Below are 20,158 nucleotides of genomic sequence, written 5' to 3'. Positions count from 1 at the left end.
ATGGAGGTTGCGTCCATGGAGTGCTATTAGCCAGGGGGTAGGAACGGTGTCCCTGGCCTCTGTTTGTGGAAGGCTGGAGATGGATGGCACGAGATAAATGGCTTGGTCATTGTCTTTGGTCCATCCCCTCTGGGGTAACTAGTGTTGGCCGCTGTTGGCAGACAGGCTACTGGGCTAGATGGACCTTTGCTCTGACCCAGTATGGCCGTTCTTATGTTCTTATGTTCTAAGCTCATGGCTCAGGGTCGGGGGTCTCACTGGACCAACTTGATTTTCATGCAAACCTGCTCCTGGGCTTGCATATGGCCTTTGGTGGCCAGGCTGGCAGCTATCCTGCCCTAGACGGCCACTTTCCTGTGCCTAGTGCAGAGATTGTGGACGTGGGAGGCCTCCCCCACAAACCTGTATGAAGTCCACGATCTCCGCACAGGACCAGGCAGGCGCCCGCCTCTTGCAGCCCCAGGCAGGCTCCTGGGAGCTGTCAGCCTGGTCTTGGGAAGAGGCGGAGGGCTGGGTGGCAGCGGGTGGCTGGCTCATGCCGTGCCAGGTGTAGGGTCTGCTGGTTGGGTACTGGCAGACTTGCACCTGGCATGGGCACCGTAGCCAGACCATGCCCCTTTAAGGGCTACGGGGCTAGGAGTTTCCCTGGTGGTGCCCAGAGTGGCCACCAGGGCAAGCTGGGGAGGGCTAGCCTCCAACTAGTTCGAATTAAGTGGCTACACAGCCCTTAATTCAAACTAGTTAATTCGAACTAGGCGTTAGTCCTCGTAGAATGAGGTTTACCTAGTTCGAATTAAGCGCTCCGCTAGTTCAAATTAAATTCAAACTAGCGGTTTGTATGTGTAGCGCCTGTTAAAGTTAATTCAAACTAACGGCTGTTAGTTCTAATTAACTTGGTAGTGTAGACAGACCCTAACAGAGTTTAAAAAAGAGCTAGATAAATTCATGGAGGTTAGGTCCATAAAAGGCTGTTATCTAGGAATGGTGTCCCTGACCTGTTGTCAAAGGCTGGAGAGGGATGGCAGGAGCCAAATCGCTTGATCATTGTCTTCGGTCCACCCCCTCTGGGGCACCTGGTGCTGGCCACTGTGGGCAGACAGGATACTGGGCTAGATGGACCTTTGGTCTGACCCAGTACGGCCGCTCTTATGTTCTTATGTTCTTATGATTTGATCGCAGCCTTTAACTCCCTGAAGGGAGGTTCCAAAGAGGCTGGAGAGAGGCTGGTCTCAGTGGTGGCAGGTGGCAGAACAAGGAGCGATGGTCTCAAGTTGCAGTGGGAGAGGTCCAGGTTGGATATTAGGAAAAACTATTTCCCTAGGAGAGTGGGGAAGCGCTGGGCTGGGTTCCCTAGGAGGGAGTGGAATCTCCTGGTCCCCGGGCCCACCCTCTTCATGGGGGGCAGCCCAAGGCCCTGTTGGTGGTGGGCGTTCCCCCAGCCACCAGCTCAGCGGGGAATCCCTCCGAAACGCACCCAGCTCACCGGTCAGCCATCTGGCTCCCTGCCCCTGGGCCACTTCCTAGCCCTGCCCGGCTGCGCAGGGTGCTGCCTGGGCACCAGCTGCTCCTCCCTCAGGCTGCTCCTCCCTCAGGCTGTGGCTCCTGGGTTAGGGCAGGAGCTCCCTTCCCCTGGTGGCCAGCTCTGACTTCCCAGCTTCTCTGGCCTTTATACTAGGATTGCATCTAGAGCATGCCCAGCAGAGCCGTGGGGAAGGCTCGTTTTCCGTACGCACCCTGGCCAGTGCGGGGTTGGTAGCCCCGTCAGAGGGACACACAATATTCCTTAGGCCGATGGTTTCATTGCCAGGCGGGCACCTGCCCCTAGAAATGGGTCTGAGAGCCACTGACTCAGCACACGTGGGACACCCCAGAGCACTCACATGGGGACAGCACTTGGTCCCTCCTCACATCGGGCAGATGGGTGCCCTGGAAGGGAAATGTCCCACGTGGGTCAGAGTATGACTATTAAAGTGCATACGGGGTATCGGGCCATTTGCCTAGCAGGCAGCCTGGCTTATCTCTCTTGCAATTCACTCAGAGGCTGTACGGAAGCCCAGCCTTACACGCTGTGGTCTGAGGCTTTTTGCCCTGCCAATTAACAAACTCACTGTCCGTTGTGTGTCTGGGCAGCTTCAAATGTGTTAACCAGCCACTGGCAAAACACCCGCTTACCAGAAACCATTTATCAAGCTCAGCTCTTGGGCACAGACGGAGAATGGAGGAAAATACTATGTATGTGAATGTGGATACTGAAAAACTGCATCTAGGAAAGTGGTCAGCTCACGGGGAAGGATGGGGGATGGAGGAGGAAGACATCTATGCACATGTGGATGCTACAGAAGCAAGTCTCCAGCCTCCAGGTAAGGAACTCACATGCCGAATCCTTCAGGCCAACCTGCCCTGTTCTCTGGACTCCCGGCACTTGGCACTGGCTGACCTGGGAGAACAGACCCACAGCTCAGCCCTGCTCTTGGTCAGCTTTAGACCTAGGGGCAGCAGCAGCAGCATGTGCAGTGGACAAGAGGGGTTTGGCCTGGCCTTGATCTCCCCTGGCTCCCCGCAGGGCTTGCAAACTGGGCTCCCATCTCCCACCAAAACCAGCTTGTTACCCAAACCAAGCCAACGTGTGAGGGGACTTCGCCAGGGCTTAGGAGGCGAGTTGGGGTCAGTTCTCAGTTCCTCTGCACTGGTTCTGCCCTCCCAGATCTACAGCCACTGGCTCTCCGGAGCAGACCCACGGTCCCTCCAGCCCAGTCACCTGCCTCTGATGCTGGCCTGTGCGGATGCCCCAGAGAAAGGAGCGAGATACCCCGGCACCGGGCAGTTATGCCTCAGCCCAGGCAGTTAGTGGGTGGCTGATGTCCCCACAGGGTTTTTACTCCCCCGTGGATCTCTGTCTAACTGCCAGGCTTCCTCAAAGTGCCCTGAGCCCCTGGCCTCAGTCCCAGCTACGTGAGGGCACTGTGGCTTCCGCCTCCCACCGACTGGGCTGACTCCTCACCAGGCGGGGAGACCTGGCAGGGCAGAGCCAAGATGGGCTCCCGCGTCCACGGAAACATTCCTCTTGTCCCCACTAGGCAAACGCCCTGACACGCCCGCTGCGCCGCCTGGCAAGTCCGCGAACACCCTCTGCTCCCTGCTGGTTGTTCTGAGCCTGGCTCTGGGCGCCTCCCTCGTTGCAGTGACCGTCCTGTGTAAGTCGCCCCCGGTGCAGGGTTTGACTCTGTGTCCTTGTTCGAAAGACAAACCAAATGGCCGTAACGCTGGTGTGAGTGGAGGGGCCGAGGGGAGGGGCCCAGCTCTCTGCAGCGTCCCCTCGGGTGCGGGGTCCCCCCAGATCAGTCAACTCCTAGTGCTCTGCATACGCCCACTCGCTGGGCAGGGGAGATTTGGGGGTGTCCGTGGCATGTTCCTGTAGATACTCAGGGCCAGGTTGGGCTGGTTTGCAGCCGGGGAGGGGAAAACACAGAGGACCTGAATGCGAGGGCCTGTGTTCAGGGGAGCACAGGGCTGCTCTCTTGGAGTGTGTCTGGGGCTGCAGTCACCACAAAAGGAATGGGGAGCCATGGGGAACTCATGGGGCATTGGCACTTGCAGGGCGGGGGCACTGAGGGAATATTCAGAGAGGCCTAAGGAGCAATTTTCCCAGTTCTGGTGCTTGAGTCGCACGGACAGTAAAAATCTCGTCTCGACTAACGAGCAAATCATCCGCCGCACTGCGAGAGTCTGTTCTCTTGCGCTGCGAGCGAAGCACCACTGACCCCAGGGCCATGTGATCCTAGATTTCCAGGGGCAGAAGAACCTACGAGATGTCAAAGAAGCGGCTCACAAAATCAGAGTCTCTCTGCAGCCCAACAGCACCGTGGACACCTCGAAGGAGCTGGCCGGTGAGTGGGGCCGGGTGTGCGCTTGCTGCCTTCTCGAGCATGGGGACTCCCCTGGGCCCATCACTGTGCCTCTGGGCACCTGGCGCTCTTTGATCATTTCTCCTCCCGGCGCCTTGGGAGACAGAGCCTGTTGCTCAGAGGGGAATGGAGGCACCGGGAGCATGGGGGTGTCTGCACTGCAGTGGACAGCCTCACAGCCCAGGCAAGTGAATGCGTGAGCATGCTACAGCTCCCAACCAGGCTGCAGGGACAGGAGAGGCAGGAGCAGAGCTAGGTTAGTGCCACCCGATAGCTCGGAGCAGGGCTTCGAGTGGAGCCTGTTTGTATCTAACCACACGGCTCTTACAAGGAGCTTTTCACTCAGGCAGGTTCTGGGCCCTGCTTCGGTTTCTGTGACCCCAGGAGCGACCAGCAAACACAGTCTGTCGCTGGGAGCAGGCGTGACCTGAGTGTGATACAGCAGTCAGGGGATGCCAAGGGCTGCAGAGTGGGAGAGCGGGGGGGCAGGCCCAGCCCTGCGCAGAGAGATCACAGTCTGGTTCTGGAGCTGTCACTTCCCTGGTCCCTGGGCATCTCTCAGGCTCTGCAGAGCGTTTCCACGGTACTGGAGGTATCCCGGAAACACTCTGCCGTGTCCAAGGAACGCGTCTGCTTTTCTGAGAAAAAAAATCAAAAAGTAGATGCAGTTTTTCAGCATCCCTGTAAACCTCATTGTACGAAGAAGAAGGGATGTTCCGAAAGGGGTGTATAGACGGGCCAAATGTCAGAAAAGCCTCTTTCAGAAGAAAAGTGGGAAAAGATACGCAAGCTGCAGTTTGCAATTTGCGTATCTTTTTCCAACTTTTCTTTGTAGTGTAGACATAACTTCACAACTAGGGACACTGCCCAGCTGCTACCTTGCCTGGCCAGAATCTCACTGAATACGTTAGACACTCTGGTGCATGACTGCACTACGCAGGTGGTCTGGGAACACCTCTCAAAGGGTCAATCAGGCACATTGCTGGGAACCAGAGTTACTTATAGCCCAAGACTGGGGTTGTTCTCTACAAGACACCAAATCAGTCACACAGAGCACCTCAGCAGCCAACAAGAAGCTTCACAAGCAATCCCCTGAGACACCCCAGTGCTCTCTGTGCCCTACCCAGCCGCACCTTACACAGGGGAGAGGTTATGAAAAGCCAATCTGACCAACTCTGAACAGGTTCTCCGAGGCCCAAAGGACCAGCCACAGTCCCAAGGCAATTCATCCTTCAGGGTCTAAAATAGAAAGAAAGGAAAGGAAAGGAAAGGAAAGGAAAGGAAAGGAAAGGTTCAAAGGTTGTGAGTAGCATTGTGAAAGAAAGCACATTACACACACCATCCTCAAGTTCTTGATGCAGGCTGTTCGCAGAGGTGCAATAGACTGCTATCTTAAAAGTCTCTGGAGTACCTCCTAGAATCATAGAATCGTAGGGCTGACAGAGACCTCAGGAGTCATCGATTCCAGCCCCCCACCCAAAGCAGGACCAACCCAACTCAATCATCCCAGCCAGGGCTTTATCCAGCTGGGTCTTAAAACACGTCCCCTCGGTAACCCATCCCAGGGTTTCACCCCCCTTCCAGGGAAATGGTTTTTTCTAATATCCAACCTAGACCTCCCCCACTGCAACTTGAGACCATTGTTCCTCGTTCTGCCACCGCAGAGAACAGCCTCTCGCCATCTTCTTTGGAACCCCCCTGCAGGGAGTTGAAGGTTAGGACGGGTCAACAGATCCTCCGGGCCCTTTCTCGATAGCAGGGATGCTTCTGAAGACAAGAGCAAATTGAAGACAAAAATGATGTGATGACACCACCCAAAAAGGAGCTGATCACATGATCACCATGTCCTTTTTAGGCAAGAGGAAATGGATTACCAGTTTGCATCAGAATTGCTCTGGTGTTTATTGATGACACTTAGTAAACATTGTCCATGAAGCATCGCTAGTCCCTGGGTCACCACCCCTCACAGTAGGTGGGTGACGCCTGCTACTGCCTCCCGGACACCAAACATTCACCATACAAGTACCGAGACCACAGTCACAGCTTCACAGACCAGACTCAGGCCTGTATGTGAGCAGTGTAAATAGAACCAGCAACACAGAACCTTCCCGTAGACACCTCACACAGCCCACCGTGCACAGAGCGTGGGGAGCACACAGCAGTGGGTGCAACAGTGATCGGCACTTTCCTATTGAAATCCAGTAATGTCACAACCTGGCCCAACGTAGCCGGCAGGGGCTGCCCTAGAACACATCCCCCCAATCCCGCGTTCTGATCCCCGCTGACGTCGCTCTGACTTGCTCCCAGCGCTGCAGCTCCTGGGCGAAGCGCAGGCAGGAGTCCGGATGCTGAGAGCCCAGCTGGGAAATGTCAGTGCGGAGAACAGAGAACTCCAGACCTGTCTGGATAACATCACTGCAGCACTGCGAGCAGCGCAGGATTCCTTCAGTAAGTCAGAGCTGCAGTGCTGACCTGCCCCAATTCCTGCCAGTACCGGGGTAAACGAGACTTTCGGGCTTTCACCAGCACCGAATTCTCCTGCATTAGGAACCACCTGTGGCTATGCATGTGTCGACCCCGCAGTGAGCTGTTTGGAGTTCACTTACACCCTAGGCCTTGTTAGCCTAATGGAAGCCCCCAGCTACCAGCTCTTGCTGGATGCTTTAGGCCAGTCCGAGCAGAGGCAGAGAGAAATCGGCCTTTCAGTACCTGGGGGGTTACGCTCAAAACTTTTCCTAGGCCAGCACCCCAGTTAGGGTGTGGGGGGAACCCGACGGGCAATAGACCTGAGACCTTCACCACTGACCACTTATGGTCCCTGAGCACTGTTCCCCCTGGCTAGCTCCTATGCTCCAGCCCAGACACAGCTGCATTTCCATGCTGGGGGAAGGACCCTGGGCTGGCTGCTCTCTGCAGCATCTCCGGGATCCTTCCTACAGCCACCGAAGAGATTTGCTGAGCAGCTGGATAGTCAGTCTCAGACGTTCCCTGGGCTTGGGGCAGCCGAGGGGCAGGAGAAATGCAGTAGGAGAAGCCCTGAGCTCCCTGCAGGTGTCCCTGTGACTGAACCAAGTGTCTGACCCCAGTCTCTGCTCTCAGGGGTCCTGTGGACAAAGCTCTCCGCAGGCTGGAGGGGTCACGGTGGGAACCTCTATTACTTCTCCCAAGAAGAGAAGTCGTGGGATGAGGCCAAGCAGTTCTGTGCATCTCGGGGCTCACACCTGACCTCCGTCTTGTCCCCGGGGGAGCAGGTGAGTGCAGGACCCTCCCAGGGCTTGGACCACGGGCCAGGGCCTGGTTTAATGCCAGGAGCAGGGGGCAGGATGCAGCAAACCTGCAACGTGCCTTGTGCCAAACTCTGGGCGAGGATGCCCAGCCCCAGAACCTGACACAGGGATCCACCCATCAGCTGAGAAGCAGAGATGGGCAGGGGCACGGTGCCAGGCCTGGACACCCCAGAGTCTGGGGAAAGGAGCGAATTTGGGGTCTGGCTCGTTTCTTTGGGACAGGTTGCCGTGATTACCCCATGCAGATACACACAAACCCAGAGACACTCCAGGACTCCCTCAGTGTCTCTCAGCTAGTCACTATGTCTACCGCTGCCCAGTGCCCTGCTCACGTCCCCAGACGCCCGTTCCCCTCCCCAGCCTGTTCAGCCCTGGCAGCTGCGCCTGCCCCTGCAACCTGTCTTGGGTGGCCTGACCATGCTGGGATCTGTGTTGGGCAGGAGTTCCTCTCTAAGGAGACTGATGGACAGTCCTACTGGATTGGACTCACCGACCAGGGCACTGAAGGCCGCTGGCGCTGGGTGGACGGCTCAGAATACAGAGCAGACGCCAGCAGGGGGTGAGTAACATGGAGACTGATCCCGTGTTAATGTCTCGTCACAGGCTCTTTCAGCAGCGTCTGTTCAGCCCCTTGGCTTCGTGCAGCCCCCAGCGCAGGGGGCCCGATCCTGAGGGAGGCTTCTGGGCGTTGCCCCAACAGAAATTCACCCTCCCGGGAATTCCTACACACGCCCCTTTGCTCAGAGCGGTGCCCAGACACGCAGCGTGTGCTCCGTGCCAGTGAGACTGAGGCCAGAGCCTCCCTGGGGACTCGCCACTAACCTGAATGAACCACCTGGATTTACACCAGCTGAGGGGCTGGCCCTGAGCCAACTCCACCCAGCCAGCTTGGAATGGAGCGAGCAGCCGGGTCCAGCGCTCTCCCTGGGCCACACAGTGCTTCATCTCCCCGGCTGTGGGGGCAGGCTGCAGGGGCCGGGGCGTGGATGGAGCCAGCTGGCACCGGTGCACTGAGCACAGAGGCTGGGGCTGAGGCCCATGACCAGGGCAGGGAGAAGCCAATGACGGGCCGGGCCGGGTCTGGGCACAGCTGAGGGCGTCCGCTCAGGGCGAATTGCTCAAATTCATGGCTCTCTCTAGCCCCCAGACTGGAGAGCTTCCCAAACAGGCCACAAACCAGTCCCACAGAGCGCTTCAGCTGCCTGCCTGAAGCCTCACGAGCAAAACCCCTCCAATACCTCAGCAATATCCGTGCCCCAGATGGCCCCGGGCCTCATACACAGGTGAGGGGTATTAGAACCCAACGTCACCTTCCCCGAACGAGTTCTGTCCGGTTCCAAGAAGCCAGCCACAGTTCCCAGGTCAATTTACCCTCTGGACCTTACCCACAAGATCACACTGAGCCAATCCTTTAGAATCTACAATCTAAAAGTTTATTACTACAAGAAAGAAAAGCAGGAGAGTAAGGCTGTTGAAGTATCATACATTACATGCATCGAATCTCCCAGTTCTTGATGTAGTCTTGAGGCAAAGATGTTATAGCTGCTGGTTTAAAAGTCCTTGGTGCACATCCCATACCAGGATGGGCCCAAAGTACTTCCCAGCTAATGAATCCCTGTGAGGTCGCACCTGGGGTCAGGAGCACATCTGGAGACCAAGATGGAGTTGGGCACATGGCCTATTTACACTTCCTTCCTGGCTTCTCCCAAGCCAGAGACAGTCACATGGTCTCTGACCAGGCACCTAGATTCCTTCATAGGTGGGTCCTGGGTACTTTAGAGACCTATTATCCCTGGAGTCTTATGAAGCCCATTGCTCAACCACATACAGAGAAACTCCCAGTCTCCATACAGAGTACAGATTCCTAACTCCACACACAGACGTTATACAGATCTATGAAGGGCGCATACAGAACCAGTAGCAAGTAGCTTTTGTTTGACACCTCACGTTGCCCCCTTTGTACCACTTTTGGAGCGAACACCCCCCCATGGGTGCAGCAGTGACCCGGCTGCTCCCCTCAAAATCCAATCATGTGACACCGTTGCCCTCTCTTTCCATCACTTTGCTGAGCCATTTCTGGGGGCCTTGGCCCCTGCTAACTACAGAGTCCGTGCAGCAGAACCGAGGTCAGCGCGTGGCCGTGGTTCTCCTGAGACAGTAACACTCTGCCCTGCAGGTTCTGGTTCCCCGGTCAGCCTGACAACTGGCACCAGGTGCCTGGAGGGAGAGAAGACTGTGCTCACTTCCACACACGGAAGCAGACTTTGTGGAATGACGCCCCTTGCACTGAATCTATTCGGTGGATTTGTAAGCAGGCCCATGGACAGGAGGTGATGCGCAATATCCCCTGCTGAAGGTATGAGAGGGAATTCTTGGATTTATCTCTGAGGTCTCTGCAGCATTATGCAAATATATGTAATATGATCTCATCTGGGTCCTCTAGCAAGCAGGAGCAAAGCCTCGTGACTTGGGTGTTCGTTTGTGAGCGCTGACAGCACCGCACCATCCTCCCTGATGCTGCCCCGGCCACACGCAGAGCAAAGACATCGTCCTCCTCCTTCTCTCTTCCCTTCTTTTTCACGCGCGGTTGTTTGGGGTGGAACTTAGGGTTGTGGGGTGGGAGTGACCCTGGATGTTGAGTCCAGTAGGGAACGGGGGGAATTTTGTTTCATCTCATTATTTTCCATGTACTTTGTCATTCTTTCTGGCTCTAGCAGAGACACTAGTCCCTTGCTGCCCGGCATGAATGGGTCTCTAATTTGTATGTTTCCAGGTCTGTCAGTAAATAAAGTACTGGGACCATGGAATTACTACTTCGAAATCATGCAATAAATAATGATTTGATGCCTTCCACTAGAATTTCTATTTTGTTTTTGAACCTTTAAAATCAGATATAGAAAGATGTAGAAATACATATATATTCTCTAAATATAGAAATGTGTATATAAATAGAACCCCTCCATTTACTCTACAGCTGGAATCCCAGAATGTTTGGCTTGTGGGGAACAAGCGGAATATTTCCATGGAAGCTAAAGCCTATCTAGGCTCCGCTCTGCCACATCTCCCCTCCCTGGTAAGGAGACAGCCCAGTCAGTGGAAGGCAAAACCATGGTGCACTCATGTAGCTGGGACTGAGGCTATGTCTAGACTATGTCCAAGGAACGCATCTTCTCTTCCGACATTTTTTGCGGAAGCGCAGACACGCTTTTTCAGAAGCCCTGTCCTCCTCATGCCACAAGGAAGAAGGGCTCTTCCAAAATAGGAGGTTTTTCCAAAATTTGGCCCAGTGTAGACAGGCCAAATTTCAGAAAAGCCTCCTCTGACAGAACTATCAGGAAAAGGTATGCAAATGGTGGAGTGCGTTTGTGTACTTTTGACTGAAAAAGGCATCAGTGTAGACCTGGCCCGAGGCCAGGTGCTCAGGACACTGAGGAAGTGTTGCAGCCAGACTGAGATCCACGAGGGATTAAAAACTGCTCAGGTTCATCGGCCAACCATTACTGGGTTTCTTGCACCTTTCTCTGCAGCGTGTAGAAGAGGCCAGTATCAGAGGCAGGTACCTGGACTACGTGGACCATGGGTCAGCTCTGGTGAGCCAATTACTGTAAATCTGAGAGGGCAGAACGACTGGAGAGGAACTGAGAACTGACCTCAAGGTTCCTCCTAATCTGAGTCAGCTCTTGGAAAGTTCCCTTACGTGGTTGTTTTGTTTGGGTTCGCTGCTGGAGTTCAGGTTTCAGTGTGAGATGAGGGTGCAGCTTGTACACTTCTCCCAGGAGGAAGAAGAGATGTGACGGATCGGGCCAGGTCTGGGCACCGCTGAGGGTGTCCACTCAGGGTGAATTACTCAAAATCAGGGCTCCTTATAACCCCTGACTGGAGACCTTTCCCAAATAGGCCACAAACCAGTCACACCGAGCTTCAGCTGCCAATCCAGCCAGCAGGAAGCCTCGTGAGCAAAACCCCTCAGACAGTCGCAATCAGCCCTGGGCCTGCACACAGGTGAGGGGTTATAGGACCCAAACTCACCTTCCCCGAACGGGTTCTCCCAGCACCAAAAGACCAGCCACGGTCGGGCCAAGGGCTGATCCTGGCCACTTGCCTTCCCTGCTTGTAGGGCAAGGTGTAGCGCACAAAGCCATTGCCTCTGCCCTATTATAGAATCGTAGAATTCTAGGACTGGAAGGGACCTCGAGAGGTCATCGAGTCCAGTCCCTTGCCCTCATGCCAGGACCAAATACTGTCCAGACAATCCCTGACAGACATTTATCTAAGGGTATGTCTACACTACAAAATTAATTCGAACTAACAGCCATTAGTTCGAATTTTAACTTTGATAGGAGCTACACAGGCAAACCACTAGTTCAAACTTAATTCGAACTAGCGGAGCGCTTAATTCGAACTAGGTAAACCTCATTCTACAAGGACTAACGCCTAGTTCGAATTAACTAGTTCGAATTAAGGGCTGTGTAGCCACTTAATTCGAACTAGTGGGAGGCTAGCCCTTCCCAGCTTGCCCTGGTGGCCACTCTGGGCACCACCAGGGAAACTCTTCTGCCCCCCTCTCGGCCCCGGAGCCCTTAAAGGGGCACGGTCTGGCTACGGTGCCTGTGCCAGGTGCAAGCCTGCCAGCACCCAGCCAGCAGACCCTGCACCTGGCACGGCACGAGCCAGCCACCCGCTGCCACCCAGCCCTCCGCCTCTTCCCGGGACTAGGCTGGCAGCTCCCAGGAGCCTGCCCGGGGCTGCAAGAGGCGGGCGCCCACCTGGTCTAGTGTGGACATCATGGACCTCATCAAGATTTGGGGAGAAGCCTCCAACGTCCACGACCTCCACACTAGGCACAGGAAAGTGGCCGTCTAGGGCAGGAGAGCTGCCAGCCTGGCCACCCAGGAGCAGGTTTGCATGAAAATCAAGGTGGTCGAGTGAGACCCCCGACCCTGAGCCCTGAGCTTAGAACATAAGAACATAAGAACGGCCATACTGGGTCAGAGCAAAGGTCCATCTAGCCCAGTAGCCTGTCAGCCGACAGCAGCCAACACTAGGTACCCTGGAGGGGCTGGACTGAAGACAATGACCAAGCCATTTGTCTCGTGCCATCCACCTCCAGCCTTCCACAAACAGGGGCCAGGGACACCATTCCTACCCCCTGGCTAATAGCACTCCATGGACCCATCCTCCATGAATTTATCTAACTTCTCTTTAAACTCTGTTCTAGTTCTAGCCTTCTCAGCCTCCTGCAGCAAGGAGTTCCACAGGTTGACTATTTGCTTTGTGAAGAACAACTTTCTGTTACTAGTTTGAAGCCTGCTACCCATTCATTTCATTTGGTGTCCTCTAGTCCTTTTAGTATGGGAACTAATGAAGAACTTTTCTTTATGCACCTTCTCCACCCCACTCATGCTTTTATAGACCTCTATCATATCCCCCCTCAGTCTCCTCTATTCTAAGCTGAAAAGTCCCAGTCTCTTTAGCCTCTCTTCATATGGGACCTGTTCCAAAACCCTGATCATTTTAGTTGCCCTTTTCTGAACCTTTTCCAAGGCCAAAATATCTTTTCTGGGGTGAGATCACACCTGTACACAGTACTGAAGATATGGCGTACCATAGTTTGATACTTCCCCTTCTCCTTCTTCCCCTGGCTTCCCCCTTCCAGATCCCTCCTCCCAAGTTTCCTCCTCCGCTCTCCCACCCTCTCTCTTCCCCTCTCCCACCTCCTTTTCCCAGTCTCCCTAAGTTTTGTTCAATAAAGAGAGTTTTGATTTTTTAACACACGTGTCCTTTATTTTGTACATCAGGAAGGGGGGCTAGGGAATGGTAAGTGGAAAGAGGTGAGGGAGGAATGGGGTACGAACCCCCGATGGGGAGGACTGGGGTGGCTCTGCGGGCTCCTTGGGGTGGAAGCTCTCCTGCAGCCCCCCAATTGACCCTCCCCCAGATGGCAGCCTGCGGCAAGTGCAGCTGGGCTGATGGCCAAGTGCTGTGATGTGCCGAGTGTCGGCACTCAGGGCACTCCAAGACAGGACTGCTTTGCTTCCCTCCTCGAGGTAGACAAGCGAGCGGGGAACCCTGAGAACTGTCTGTCTGGGGTGGGGGTCGGGTCGCTTTAAACACAGCCCTCGGCTAGCCTGAGATAGCAGCTCCACGCTCTAAGTCCTAATCTGATGCCCTGCCAGCACTGCTTCCGGCCACCCTTAACCTCAGTTCAGGGTCCACTCAATGTGAACATGCTAGTTCGAATTAGCAAAATGCTAATTCGAACTAGTTTTTAGGTCTAGATGCACTAGTTCGAATTAACTAATTCGAATTAAGTTAGTTCGAATTAGTGCTGTAGTGTAGACATACCCTAACCTACTCTTCAATATCTCCACAGATGGGGATTCCACAACCTCCCTGGGCAATTTATTCCAGTGTTTGACCACCCTGACAGTTAGGAACTTTTTCCTAATGTCCATCCTAAACCTCCCTTTGCTGCAGTTTAAGCCCATTGCTTCTTGTTCTGTCCTCAGAGGCCAAGGGGAACAAGTTTTCTCCCTCCTCCTTGTGACACCCTTGTAGATACCTGAAAACTGCTCTCATGTCCCCCTCAGTCTTCTCTTTTCTAAACTAAACAAGCCCAATTCTTTCAGCCTTCCCTCATAGCTCATGTTCTCTAGACCTTTCATCATTCTTGCTGCTCTTCTCTGGACCCTCTCCAGTTTCTCCACATCCCTCTTGAAATGCGGTGCCCAGAACTGGACACAAGACTCCAATTGAGGCCTAACCAGCGCAGAGTAGAGTGGAAGAATGACTATCATCATTCTAACCCTGTTGTCCCCAAGGGGTTGACCTGAAGGCCCCAATTCTTGCCGTCCGCCTTCTCCACCAAGCAGCAGCCTGTGGGGGCTCCAGCTCTGCAGCCCGAGCCACAGAAAAGGCCTCCCAGGCAAGAGACTTAAGAGTGGGCCTTGGCCCACTGCGTGTGGGGCTTTCCCGGAACCAGGCCTCCCTGCGAATGGAGCCAACCCCTCCCCAAGCCCAGACAGCACAACGCACCTCCGGCAGGAAGAGGCAGCAGCCGCTCTCGCCCAAGGAGCGCCAGCCCTCCACATCAGAGTCCCTGGCTTTTGCTTTTTCCTGCCACCTCTATGACATTGGTGTGACTGGTTAGACCACAGAAATCCCCTTGGGGTTGTCCCCCAGGGGGCTGATCATGCCACTGAGTCCTGACTTCCTGTTCTCTGTAGCTCCCCACCACCCTGTCCCGCTCCGCCAGAAGCTTTGGCCTTCCCTGTGGAAGAAAACATTGTCCTCACTCTGAGTTTGTAAGCAACAAGTTGCCAGAGGCAGTTTTATTACGAGCTGTGACGGCGCGTCGGGATTTTCCCATCTCCTGCACCCCCGAATTGGCATGAACAGACTGCACCAGCCAGTAGAATGGAGGTTGTTTATTGTTCCTCCAGCACAGCGCAGCACAGATGTAATCTGGTTACAGGAACTGGGGCTAAGAGGCCTCAGTGCCCCCCCCTTGAGATAGGGGAGTCCCAGCCCCCCTCCCCAGCTCCTTCTTCCCTGCCTTCCAGCCAGGAACTAACTCCCCCTCTTCCAGCCCTGCCCCCCAGCCAGGGCAGCATCCACCTCCCTTTGTATCTCCCCATGGGGGGCCGCAGGTCAGACATGTTTTTGAGTCACCTTTGCATAATGAGGTTTTCCCTGCTGGGTCTTGCTCCAGACAGCAGGGGTCACCACAGCCCAGCAAGTACCCCCACTACGTCACACGAGCTGCAGCAAGGGAAAAACTGGTTCGGATGGGGGGGGGAAGCCCCCCTCCCCTTCCGAGGCAGATCTTCGAATACAAGCAATTCTGAAGCAGTTTCTATACTGTCTATTAGATATAATAACAATAACAATTAGTCTCCTTCCCATTCCAGACACCAATGGCTAACAGCTATTTAGTTCCACCCAGATGCTCCTTATCTCAAGGTCCCTACCAGAGTCAGCGTTCTACCCTTATCTCTGTACAGAGGCGAGAAGCAAAGGCAGCGTCTAATTACAGATCTCGTCTAATTACAGATCTCACGTTGTCAGGCCACAGACTTAGCCTGACTCTTGCTCTCTTGTTAACAAGACCAAGATGGCTGCACACACATTCCCTTCTTCCCTTTTCCTGTCTCCACAATCCCCCCTTTTGTGCTTACAGCACAACTACCTTTCTAAATATTTATTTTCATTAAACATTACATAATTAGTACAATCATAAAAGCTATTTCTATTACTACATCTTTTACAACAACAATCAAATATGAAACCTTTAATAAGCAAAAGCAATAGAATCATTAATATCCCCAATATAATTCTATGATGGGGGCTGTTCTATAATGTTAATAACATAACACAACATATCATAATTAGTAACCAAATTAGGGAGGGCAGGTACATGCTGATGGTACCTGTCCATAAGCACAGAGTCCAGATCAAAGGGAGAAACCCAAACCACTCCCACGAGTTTCTCCCTGGCAATATACAATACTTCACTTCTTTCACCAAGGTCAGTTCTTAATGTCCTTTTGTAGTCAGAAATCTTTGGGCTTTGGCGGTGTCAGAGGAGCGGACTTTTCCTCTTTTTTTCTTGAAACAGTCGTGGTTCAGCATTATGCAGGGGAGAGGTTACCAGCACATCACCCTGTAATATTTTGGTTCTTCTGGTATCCAGCAGGTAGGAAAGCAGGACCAGAAGAGAGAGGCTTATCAGCAATCAGGGTAGGATCATTTCGAGATGGAGGGATCTTTTTGCAGTGAGAAGCATTGGCCAACAGTCAGTTCTTGGCATTTCACAGCGGTGTCGGTGGTTAGCAAGACTTGGTAAAGGTCTTTCTAGAGCAGTCTTTCATTGATGGACATAAGAGTCTCTATTCTCTGAGCTAAAAGGCAGCTAGCTCCTTTGGAACCAAGGTTCTTCTTCGAGTGGCCCCGTGGGTGCTCCACTCCAGGTGTCGGGTCCCGTCCCGGCGCCGCGAATCGGAGAGCTATCAGAGCCGTGGTCCGCCGGACCGCGCATGCGTGGCTGCCTGAGGCGGCGTTCGCGCCTTTGATGTGTTGCGCGCGGTCCGGCTTGCTCAAGTTCCTCTCAGCCGCCCTCGGTCGCGGACGAGAGCTCCTACTTGTCAGTTTCACTTCGCAACAGCTTTTTCAAAGAAGCCTTCACATTTGTAAATAGTTCAGAGCCTGATTAGTTAATTAGTTCTTGCTGGTTTTTACTAAAAAAAAAAAAAAAAAAAAAAAAAGAAGAGGAGGAGAAACGGACTGGATCTCACAGCCAGCTGAGGGGACAAGTGGAGGAGAGTACTCAATTTCTCCCTCCTCTTTAATTCACTATGCCGGGATCCCCCGGTTTTAAAAAATGCTCCGTCTGTCAGGACCCTATGCCGATATCAGACGGTCATGATTCTTGTGTGAGGTGCCTGGGTGAGACGCATGTCCCCCAGAAGTGCACTCACTGTAGCAAGTTAACGGCGAGGGCTCGTAAGGACCGAGACTTGCGCCTCAAACTTATTCTTTATGGCAAGGCGCTGGAGTCCGATGCAGACGGCACGGTCAACGCTGCCCCCATGTGGCGATACAGAGGCATTACAGCCGCGTGCGGCACCGAGCTCTCCACCAGCAGGAGAAATTGACAAGGCTTCACTGCATTGCAAAGCCGCAGAGAAAGAAACTTACAGGGCGCTTTCCCCATCGCCTACCTTCTCTCCAGGACCGTCTCCTTCTCCACCCAGGTACCGAAGGCACCGGGACTATAGTCTTTCTCCATCTTATCAAGTGCTAAGAGGACCTTCCCATGGGGACACGGTCTATATAGAAACAAGACGCCCCCCATCACGTTCTCGCTCCCCAAGGGGTTCATCAAGGCATAGATCACCTAGGCGGTCGCCACGACGGATCTACTACATCCGCAGTTCAGGATCCTCCAGATACTCTTCACCAGCACGTTCTGACCATTACTATGGTCGCTACCATAGGGCTGAATATGATCGCCCCCACCCTGGTCGCGCTACCCTATCTTATAGGAGTTCTTCACGTACCTGTCTATCACCCAGTGCGCAGCACTTACCAGAGCGTCCACAAAGATTGTTTTCATCACCTCCATCAGAAAACTTAACCATCCATCAGGATCACTCAGAACCAGAAGAGGGCCAACTGTCCGAGACAGAAGATCCTCTGCCACACATTTCTCCAACTGACTGTCCTTCGTCGTCACCGGATGAAGCAATGATTCCAGATGATGCCTCTCCCTTGGATGACCAGGACCTATTCAAAAGGGTTGCAAACACACAGGAAATACAGTTAACAGACGTTCCCATGAAGAAACATCGTCTCTTAAAGAATTTGCGACAGCAACAACGGGCAAGAATCGCCCTCCCTATCGATGAGGCCATCATGGAAGTGGCAGACGAAATATGGCAAACCCCTACATCGGCTGCCCCAACTAGTAAGAGGGTTGATAGAAAGTATTTCGTACCTGCTAAAGGACTGGATTTCCTTTTCAACCACCCTCAACCCAACTCTCTTGTAGTTGAGGCGGTACAGCGGAGGGCTAAGGCTCCTCAATATAAGAATACATTCCAAGACAAGGATAATAAAAAATTGGATGTGTTTGGAAGAAAGGTTTACTCTTCGGCTACGTTATTGTTACGAATCGCAAATTATACAGCCCACCTTTCTAACCACAATTTTGATAACTACTCAAAGCTTACAGAGCTACTACAATATCTACCTGATGCCAAGAAACCCTTACTGAAAGCCATAGTCCAGGAAGGATATATAGCCTGTAATACTACTTTGCAGCTGGCCATGGATGTGGCCGACACAGCTGCACGGGCCACAGCTACGGGGGTCGCAATGAGGCAGTCTTCCTGGTTATCATCTGCTGGAACTCCACGGGAGCTTCAGAATAAAGTAGAAGACCTACCCTTTGATAAACAGAAGCTTTTCGCTAGTAACACCGACGAAGTTCTCCATTCTGGCAAAGACTCCCGTACCACTTTACGTACCTTGGGAATGTACACACCTCCCTATAAACGTAAACGTTACTATCCTTACCAACGGAGGTACGATTACGCATTCAATAAGAATCAATCACGTCCCCAAAACAATCAGCGCTTCCGGCAACGTCCTCAACGTAAAAGATCTCAAACGAACCGTTCATCCAATCAACCTGCACCTAAGCAGCAAATTTGACTTTCCCGTCGAGGACGCAAGCACGACCCCCACGTTCAACGTACCACAGGACTCTTTACACATGTTTCACCATCGATTAAAACAGTACCTCCTTCACTGGTCCAGTATCACCACGGACAAGTGGGTTCTGGAGGTGGTACAATTTGGTCTCTCCATCCCCTTTCTATCCATTCCCCCCACCACCCCTCCTACCCCGTCCCTTTTCAGGGACCCCTCTCACGAACATTTGCTGAAACAGGAAGTTCAGCGCCTACTGAATATCGGTGCTATAGAGAGGGTACCAAGTCAGTTCCGGGGAAAAGGTTTTTATTCCCGGTACTTCCTTACCCCAAAGAAGACAGGAGGGTGGAGACCCATCTTGGACCTACGCAAGCTGAACCGCTACCTCAGGAAACATCGCTTCAAGATGGTGACCCTAAATGCCATCATTCCGTCGTTGAACAAGGGAGACTGGTTTGCAGTCCTCGACCTGCAAGACGCCTATTTCCACATAGCGATCCATGTGGCACACAGGCGTTTTCTCCGCTTCCAGCTAAGTCAGGAACATTTCCAGTACAAAGTACTACCCTTCGGCTTGGCATGTGCACCCAGAGTTTTCACCAAAACTTTAGCGGTAGTGGCTGCCCACTTGCGCAGGCTGGGAGTGACAATTTTCCCATACTTGGACGATTGCCTCCTAAGAGGTCAAACATATTCAGAGGCCAAACACATGGTGACAACAGCCTCTCAGGTTTTTCACTCTCTGGGTCTACTCATAAACATGCAGAAATCCTCGCCAGAACCTACACAAGATCTGGTCTTCATAGGAGCGAGGCTCGATTCGAGAACAGCGCGCGCTTATTTACCTGCCGAACGTTTTGCCGCCATTCAAGATCTTGTTCACACCCTGACGTATGCTCCAACGATCCCCGTCAGAGTACCGTTACAACTACTGGGACACATGGCCGCCTCAACAACTATTGTTCAAAACGCAAGGTTACATTTTCGCTGCCTTCAACACTGGCTGAGTACAGTATACACTCCAATGAAGGACAACATTCACAAGGTGGTGGCGATACCATCACATGTACAACAATCCCTACAGTGGTGGACCAAGCCGACCAATGTTATGGCAGGCATTCCTTTTCACCGTCCACAACCGTCGAAGCAAATAACAACATGGACGACATGACAGTTCAAGGCCGCTGGTCCCCGCAGGAGATGCTCTTACATATCAACATTCTCGAGTTACGAGCAATACGTCATGCATGTCAGCATTTTCAGTCCCATATAAGGAACACGACTGTCAGAATCCTTACGGACAATATTGCCACCATGTATTATGTAAACAGACAGGGAGGGGCTCGATCCCGATCTCTCTGTATAGAAGCGATGCACTTGTGGAACTGGTGTACCCGCATCAATACCATCCTAACAGCCTCCTATTTGCCGGGTGTCCAGAATACTATTGCGGACTCACTCAGCAGGCTGTTTCCCCACGACCACGAGTGGGAACTTCGCACGGACATTCTACACGGTATTTTCGCCCAGTGGGGGTTTCCCTCAATAGATCTGTTCGCTACTGCTGCCAATGCCAAGTGCCCCTATTATTGCTCCAGGGCAGGGATCGGACATCGCTCCTTGGGAGACACTTTTCTCCACAATTGGGGAACGTCACTGCTATACGCCTTTCCCCCGATCGTCCTAGTTCCCAGGATCCTGGAAAAGATCACTGTAGAGAGGGCTCGAGTAATTCTCATAGCCCCAGCGTGG

General features: G+C 53.2%; 1 protein-coding gene across 2 annotated transcripts; it reads left to right on the top strand.

Annotated features, from left to right (window-relative positions):
* Nucleotides 1-1,984: 1,984 nt before the first annotated feature.
* Nucleotides 1,985-11,748, top strand: LOC142829722 (C-type lectin domain family 4 member K-like). 2 transcript variants are annotated; one of them, XM_075931103.2, is made up of 8 exons: nt 1,985-2,360; nt 3,078-3,194; nt 3,783-3,887; nt 6,213-6,353; nt 7,005-7,156; nt 7,633-7,751; nt 9,369-9,548; nt 9,636-11,748. In XM_075931103.2, the coding sequence occupies exons 1-7, from the start codon at nt 2,216-2,218 to the stop codon at nt 9,544-9,546; spliced, it is 957 nt and encodes a 318-aa protein (XP_075787218.2). In that variant the 5' UTR covers nt 1,985-2,215; the 3' UTR covers nt 9,547-9,548; nt 9,636-11,748. The 2 variants fall into 2 exon arrangements, with proteins under 2 accessions (XP_075787218.2, XP_089633833.1); XM_089777707.1 differs by having other exon boundaries at nt 9,369-11,748.
* Nucleotides 11,749-20,158: the final 8,410 nt, after the last annotated feature.

Source organism: Pelodiscus sinensis, chromosome 4 (genome assembly GCF_052426305.1).
Source record: "Pelodiscus sinensis isolate ZL-2025 chromosome 4, ASM5242630v1, whole genome shotgun sequence".
Classification (NCBI taxonomy): Eukaryota; Metazoa; Chordata; order Testudines; family Trionychidae; genus Pelodiscus; species Pelodiscus sinensis.
Note: the sequence above shows the minus strand (reverse complement) of the source record. Positions and strands in the feature narration are given on the sequence as shown.

What these genes read in the sequence shown, in the direction of transcription:
- LOC142829722 (XM_075931103.2), top strand. Translation starts at nt 2,216, where the DNA reads ATGGAGGAAAATACTATGTATGTGAATGTGGATACTGAAAAACTGCAT. An exon ending in CGTTGCAGTGACCGTCCTGT is followed by an intron (nt 3,195 to 3,782) that starts GTAAGTCGCCCC and finishes ATGTGATCCTAG; the next exon opens with ATTTCCAGGGGCAGAAGAAC. An exon ending in AGAGCAGACGCCAGCAGGGG is followed by an intron (nt 7,752 to 9,368) that starts GTGAGTAACATG and finishes TCTGCCCTGCAG; the next exon opens with GTTCTGGTTCCCCGGTCAGC.